Source organism: Paracoccidioides brasiliensis, assembly GCF_000150735.1.
Source record: "Paracoccidioides brasiliensis Pb18 unplaced genomic scaffold supercont2.11, whole genome shotgun sequence".
Lineage (NCBI taxonomy): Eukaryota > Fungi > Ascomycota > Eurotiomycetes > Onygenales > Ajellomycetaceae > Paracoccidioides > Paracoccidioides brasiliensis.
In genome coordinates this window covers 139115-146533 of record NW_011371368.1, presented here as the reverse complement: position 1 = coordinate 146533, position 7419 = coordinate 139115, and the positions used below count along the sequence as shown (strand labels likewise).

Below are 7419 nucleotides of genomic sequence, written 5' to 3'. Positions count from 1 at the left end.
CAGCAGTTGTCAAGGGCTGATTCTTATATATGTATAGGGGGTGCAGAGGTCCAATGTGGAAAATGTTAAAAATAGAAACAATTGCTGTCGCGCTGGTCCTTGCACAGCATCTGCAGAAGGAGACTGGATTCAGCTCCCTCGTCGCAGCATGCACAGACAATAATTGGGTGTACAGACTGCACAACTACTTACATGCAGTGGGTACGTGTGTGTGCGCCGGAACGCGGGGCTCCCAATGTCCTTGGAGAGGAAGAAGATCAGCACAAGACACAAAGATAAGAATGGCATCAACCCCCTCTTAAGCCATCAAATTGTATCGTCAGTCGCTGCTGCGCAGTGTCTGTTCTGGACAAGGGATCTATCTGATCTAGGCCAGGGACTTGACCGTGGGGGTTGATGAGGAGCAAGTTTACCATCGAAGATGGGCGCTTATTCGGCGCAGCACAGATTCAACGGATTCATAAATAGGATCTAAAGTCAATTCTACTCAAATGAAGGGTATGGTTCCACGGGAAAGGGGTTGTCCCTTCATCGCCATGGCTCGAGTTGCGCAAGCAATCCTTGAAAGCACCCAATTGAGCAAATGCTATTGCTCATACTGGCCGAGTTTCTGTCGTATCATCACAACCCATTTCCTGCAGAAAATGGACTTTAATCAGATATACATGCAAATCGTTCCTTTACATGACGTTCGGCTTGTCTTCTCCTGGAAGAGGGGCGCTTCGCTCAGCGGAAACCTTCGGTCTGAATCGACCATGGAATGAAAGTTCTTTCATCAATCCAATGAGTAATACATATCTCTCTCTAGCCTCTCTCAATGGCTAGAATGTCGAAGAATTTGGCTAAATTGAAGCCAATTGGTGTCGACAAAGCAAGAGAAATCCGCATTTCGGCAAGGCCAAAAGCCTCTGACTAAGGTCTGCGTCATTCATCTCTCGCCCAGTGTCGGTCGACTTAACTACTCTACACACAACTACTGTTCAAGCGCTGACCGATGGGCAAAGGAGAGTTATCTTCATCGTGTTTTCCTAGTTTTTCACTGTTATACTTCACTTCCCTCTCGAAGATGATGATCCGGTACAAAAGGACTGTTGTCCGTTCCCATTGGGCCGATTGGCTCCGGGACTGCTCAAACCAAGGTAGTTAACTTTGCGATGGCAAATTCTATTGTTGTATGTAGGAAAACGAACATCCTTCGTTCTCTGTTTTCATTTCTTCTCTCTATATCAGCTCGTCCCTAGCTTTCTCCTTACCCCCAGTCCCTGCATTACGTTTGGCAGTCTGCTCATAGCTCCGTCTCCAGAGATATCAACGGCACATCAATCACAAGATAGCGAAATGAGAGTCAGATCCCTCAAGATTTGGAGATCCGATTCACCCCGCTGATGAAAACGTTTGGAGAAGCGAGTCAACTCCCCCAGCATTTTTTATGGATCCTCTTGGCTATCTATCCCGCTATCGCAATCTGATGGTTCCCTGGGGTCTTGCCAGGCTTGGGGGAAAAAATCACATCCGGACTCGCTTAAGGAGAAGTTCAGCTTCTCCTCCGGCTTTCCTTTTGACTGCTAGCGGTTCTTCTAGTTAGTTACCTGAACTACGTTCACTGCAGTTTCCTCTGTTTGAGACTGCACTCTCTCCCGGTGAGACAGAAAGTGTTCAAAAAACTTCACGCCCTGCTGGACCAGGCACGGAAACAAGTTATATTCAGATCTTTGGTCCTTAGCCTATAATCTGTCCTGAATGTCGCTTGGAGTTGTTTGGTTGGGTCTGTCTTAGGAATGAAATAATAACTGGGGAGAAAGATCCACCCCGAATTCCTTGTTGATTGATTTTCGACAACCTCTTTTCAAGAAGGGATGTCGGAAGTTAGAAAGATTCCCGTTGCGGCTAATGTGCTTGGGACCATTGGCACTGTGCTCTGGTGCATCCAGCTCGTGCCGCAGATATGGCATAATTGGAGGAATAAGAGAACTGATGGATTGCCAGCGAGTATGATGTTTCTATGGGCTTTATGTATGTCTAACCCCCTATTGCTCCAGTAGATTTTGATATTACTCCCACTGCCACTGGGATAGGGGGCAAAATTGTAATATGTGTTATGAACGAACACTAAACATTCCCTCTTAAACGAGCAGGTTCTGTGCCCTTCGGCATCTACATGATTCTGCAGGTGAGTTTCCGCGGAGATTCATGCAAGGGGAAGAAAGGCCGCTCCTATTCTTAACATCCATTTTAGCAAGTGAACATTCCTATCCAAATCCAACCTCAAATATTTGGCTCGCTGTGTACAATCTGCTGGGTCCAAATTTTATATTATAACCAGTGAGCCTGGCCCGTCTCCCACAAATAAAATGCGTAGACGCTGAACTTGATTTCACTGACCCTCCTGGATTACAGTGGCTACAGCTTGAAAAAATCAGTTTTCACCGGTGCAATAACTGCGGCGCTTATGGGTGGATGTGAAGCTCTATTCATCCTTACTTTGAGGGTAAGCTTAGCGAGCCATTGACATAATACGACCATATAATGGGGCCCCTAAAGGAGAGAGAATATATATCCTATGAAAATGGTTCGACTTGGTGCAACTAACCCGGATGTTTTTCACCTCAATTCACAGATTCCATACAATAAGGGCATAACTTGGCCAGCCCTGCTAATCGGGATAATCGCCACCATCCTCATTGCGTTAGGGCTCATTGCTCCCTACTTCGAGCTGCGGAAAAGAAGCGGCCAAGTGATTGGAATCAGTATGTTCTCTTCCCTTGATTTCACATACCAGCTCTTTCCCACACTGCTTGAAATTCGATGGATTGACTTCGCGATTTAACGAAGATTGGTTCTTCCTCTCCCTGGACACCCTGGGCGCCGTTTTCTCCCTACTTGCTTTGGGTAAGCAAACATAATACATTTACACCAATGCCAGATATCCCTTCACTTCAACCTTGAGTGAAAAAGAGGACGAAGAGATTATTCGAGAAATATGCTTATACATTCCACCCCCAGCCGTTGAAGGAACCTTCGACATCCTAGGCGGTATCATGTTTATCGTCGTGTAAGACTTTTCCATAAACTGAGATTTAATTGTTAAACTATCCTTACTCACAGAACCGATCTAGCCTCATCCTCGAACTCGGCATCTTTGCCAGCCACATCATCTGGCGCCTCCATTTTTGCAAAGAGCGAAAGGCAGCCAAGGCATCTGGCATGAGTATCGATGAATATCTGAGCTCCGGGAGAGCCATCAGTGGTAGCAGCAGCAGTTGCTGTGATGGTCGTGGTGGCATTTGCTATGAGCCTCCTCCTCCTCCTCCTCCTCCTCCTCCTCCTCCTACTACTACTACTACTACTACTGTTTGTGGTGCTGTTGTTGAAAAGGGGGTGCACATGGAGCGGAATCCGTTCGAAGCTGCACCAGCTAGGAATGTGGTTATCGGAAAGGGTTCCGTCAATGCGGAGAACGCGGTAGATGCAGCTGGAGATGTCGACTTGGAATCGCAGAGTCGGTATAGTTATGTAAATGTGGAGGATACGGAGTAAGAAGGAGAGGCTGTATTATTAGACTTTCGTGTTGGATTGAGGTTCATGTTCATGTATGTTTATGTGTTCTTGTATAACTTTTATTTCTCTTGCTTTAGGTTATGTAAACAGATAGTAACATTGTATGTATATATCCAGAGTAGAATATGCCTACAAAAAATAAAATCCACTTCACGACCTCAGGACTCTGCGCCGTGAATAAACGCTCTGACAAGGGGGCCATTCCTTTGCCCGAGTCAATACCAACGCTCCTAAACGAAACGAATAACGGCTCGAGGTCATGCATCGCGCCAGCTGCAAGCAAGCCTTACAACAACAAAGCATAGATTGGAGTCATTTCTACCCGGGTGGTTTTGGTTTTGTTTCCTCTCTCCAAATCCATTCATCTCATTAGTTAGGTCTCTGCGGCGTACAGCATTGCCGTGCACCCTTGCATCTGTCCGCATCCGCCTTTACCCTCCTCTCTTTTCAGCTCCTAACACAGAAATATCCGTGTAATCGAGGGCAACTCTTAGCGGGGAAGATTTTATTTTATTATATATATATATATATATATATATATATTGTGGTGAAATCCACACGTGTGGATAAATATCATTATTGGGTGCTGTACTGTTGTTAAGGGTGAGTAAGGGGGAATGATGGAATGTGAGCCAAACCATCCAGTCTGGAACAAGGGAAGCGGGGTGCGGAAGGGGAAGGGGAAATTGATAAAGGGCGTTGGAATTGGAAAATCGAACGGGAGTGGGGTTTGTGGGGGTTGTTCTTTTCTTTTCTTTTCTTTTCTTTTCTTTTCGTTTCGTTTCTTTTTTCTTCGGTGTCTGACGGGGGACATGCATACCTTTTATATTGGTCAATTCCAGGCTGCTCTCGCCAGGTGGGTGGATGTAGGATAATGAGGATTGGATGCTGGCTGCATGTCAACATTCATTATTCATGATCGGAGAGATAGTAATATATTTCTGAACATATCAGAGCTCGGTCAACAGAATATCCATGCCGTGTTAAATAAACCTGGCACCCTGTGGACGGCGTGTCGAGAATTACAGCCCAAGATATTTGGGCCAGAAGCAAGAGAGCAGTGCAGAAGTGGCAGAGCAGAGACGTTGGGATGAGAAGATCAGAAACATGTGCTGCTGTTTCGTCTCTCTGGTTAAGCACACGATACTAATATGTTTACTTATCTTATCACCTTAGTTGTCTCTGAGTGTGTCCCTCCTCACTGCCCTCCCTCGTTGAGGCGTGCAAAGGCCTGTCCCGTGTTGCGTCGTCTCCTCCTCTTGTTTTATGTACCACCGCCAAACCTCGACCACCACATCCACATCCACAACCACAGCCAGAACAACGACACACTCTCTGGCAGCAGCCAGCACGCCTCGGGTTGACCTTGGGGATGACCTGGAGCTAGAACTGTCCCAGGAACCACGCGCTGCTGTTGTCCGTGACCCTCGTTTCTGCCCTCACAAGCCCATTCGACGTCCCGCTGTTTAATTTTAAGCTGCCTGACTGACCCCCCACCGCATCTCGAACATCTGATATACATGGGTGGAGGTGGATGGATGGATCCCCCGTGCCAATTGAGATAACTAGTCAGCCCAGCTAACGAAAGCGACTTCTCGACTATTGCCTCGATCCACTTGACTTGCCCGTTAACTTATTCAGTTGTTGTTTTTTACGGGCACCAAAGATACATTCACGGCCTATTCTTCTCCCTTGAAAACCATCTCAGCAAGCAACCGTCAAGAGGTGTGTGTATGTTTGTGTGTATGTGTGTATGCACATACACTACATCCAAACAATGCGGTAGAGACACACAAAGGTCGCCGGAGTGTTTGTTGATTGAGATAGATAATTTACGTTGTTCCCGCGGGCCATGCCCATGCCCATGGATCGCGAGCGCCGTCTGTCGCGGTTTACAGCCAAACTACTGCGCCGGTCTTCCTCGTCTTCCGCAAACTTTGTTGCGCCTAACTCTTCGAACCCGAACTCCAACACAACTAGCACCAACATTACCACTGCCAACATTATTGCTGCCAGGAACAGCAGCAACAGCAACAGTACCACCTCTGTCAATCTCAATAAGCCTAATGCCCATACGGCGGCCCATACAACGACCCATACGGCGTCCCATACGGGCTCCATCACCCCTCCTCCCTCGGCACGCATCCCCGAAGACGACCAGCTGCAGCTCCAGCAGCTTCAATTGCAACCCCAGCCTCCGCACCGTGCTTTCTCTTCCAATTCCCCCTGTGAACCCTCCCTTGGCTCCTCGTTCAAAAGCCCGACTAATGACAGCTCCAACATTCTCTCCCAGCTAACCCCCAGGAGGCTGCAGAGTGGGGACGAAACTCGAACCCTTTCCATCAGGTCAACAACTATTCAGCACCAAAATCAAGATCCGAATCTCGCTCATGACCCACTGCGTCAATCAACCCTGGATAAAGAAAACGATGAGGTAGCAGATGAACACGTCAACCAACTCCCAGCTGTCAGTTTCCCCGTTTCCGCTGCTGTCGACGCAGACCACGAGGCAGGAGGATCCTCCGACCGCTCCTCGTCGAGCAGCTCTCGTGCTCTGGACCCAAAAGAAGACCGCCTCCCATTCCGTGCCCTGGAAGAATTCTCATTCTCCAGATCTTCTTCCTCTGCAAAGGGAAAAAGCTCCATATTTCGGTCTTCTCGACAACCCCTCCCTCTCGCGTCTGCAGCATCCTCTCCGTCTCTCAACGTCGTTGATGAGTCTCGTCAACAACAAAATATCTCCGTATCATCCGCCACATCTTCCAAAACTACTACCACTGTGAAACCTGTTCCACGACCTAGCATTGCCGTCCGTCGTCAGTCCCTCGTTCCTTCTTCCCAACAACGCCTGATCAGCACCCTCCTCGAACCGTCTTCCTTTGGTGGTGGAGACTACTTCTCCGGAGGTCTTCCCGCCATCCATCGCGAGATGATCAACCGTAAGATATGGGTTCGACGGCCCAATTCCTCACCGACATTGGTCACAGTTACAGAGGATGATCTAGTGGATGATCTGCGCGACGTCATCTTGAAAAAATACAGCAACTCCCTTGGTCGCACCTTTGACTCTCCAGACATCATTATAAAACTCGTTCCCCGAGAACTGACGAGTCGACCAAGCTCCCAGGAACGTGTGCTTGGTCCGGAGGAACCCGTCGGACGCACATTGGACACTTTCTACCCCGGAGGACAGACCGTAGACGAAGCATTGATTATTGATGTTTCTCAGCGCCGCACACCAAAACCTTCGCCCAGACAACACAATATAGGATGTCAACTTGATGAACTACGTCCAGCGGAATTTGGAGATTACTTCCCTCCGATGCCAATGGTTCCCGCATCTAATCCTTCTGGATCCGCCTCGAATGCAAGTATACCTAGCTCCCATCATGGCCCCGTACCTTCCATGTCCGTGATTACAACCGGACAACTGCCTCCCCTTCCCTCCCCGGGGAGCCATCTCTCCTGGCACCCACACCAACATCAACATCGTCCCAAATATGGCCGTCAGCATACTCCCCCGCCTCCTATCATATCTACATCTACAAATGCCAGTGTGACAGGTACGTCCGCCGTTCTCCTGCGATATCCAGACCTATTGGTTGACTAGTCCGCCCGCCTGAAATGCTCATTTATAATTTTATTGTAAGTTCAACACCGCTAACGTCAATTCCTACATATCTGCTTTCCCCCCCCCCCTTTCTCTTATCTATAGAACCTAACACTACCTCAATCAATGGGGTATCTTCTGTCTCTCCGCCGCCATCCATACCTACGCCTCCCGCCTCCGTCCCCGTCCCCGTCCCCGTCCCCGTCCCCGTCCCCGTCCCCGTTTCCGTCCCCACCCCTATCCCCGCACCC

At 48.6% G+C, this 7419-nt stretch overlaps 2 protein-coding genes across 2 annotated transcripts in view; both read left to right on the top strand.

Annotated features, from left to right (window-relative positions):
• Positions 1–1856: 1856 nt before the first annotated feature.
• PADG_07296 (uncharacterized protein) lies at positions 1857–3537 on the top strand (the record flags this gene model as incomplete). The annotated part of the gene is made up of 8 exons (XM_010764362.1): positions 1857–2013; positions 2136–2170; positions 2237–2322; positions 2398–2488; positions 2618–2747; positions 2833–2889; positions 3004–3052; positions 3117–3537. 8 exons carry the CDS (start codon positions 1857–1859, stop codon positions 3535–3537), a joined length of 1026 nt encoding a protein of 341 aa, XP_010762664.1.
• Positions 3538–5410: 1873 nt separating this feature from the next.
• Positions 5411–7419, top strand: part of PADG_12275 (uncharacterized protein) — a gene marked incomplete at both ends in the record, with an annotated part of 3431 nt that continues 1422 nt past the window's right edge. Inside the window, one exon of the mRNA XM_010764616.1 lies at positions 5411–7121. Coding sequence (XP_010762918.1) covers positions 5411–7121 — 1711 coding nt within the window. The remainder of the gene's footprint in view (positions 7122–7419) is intronic.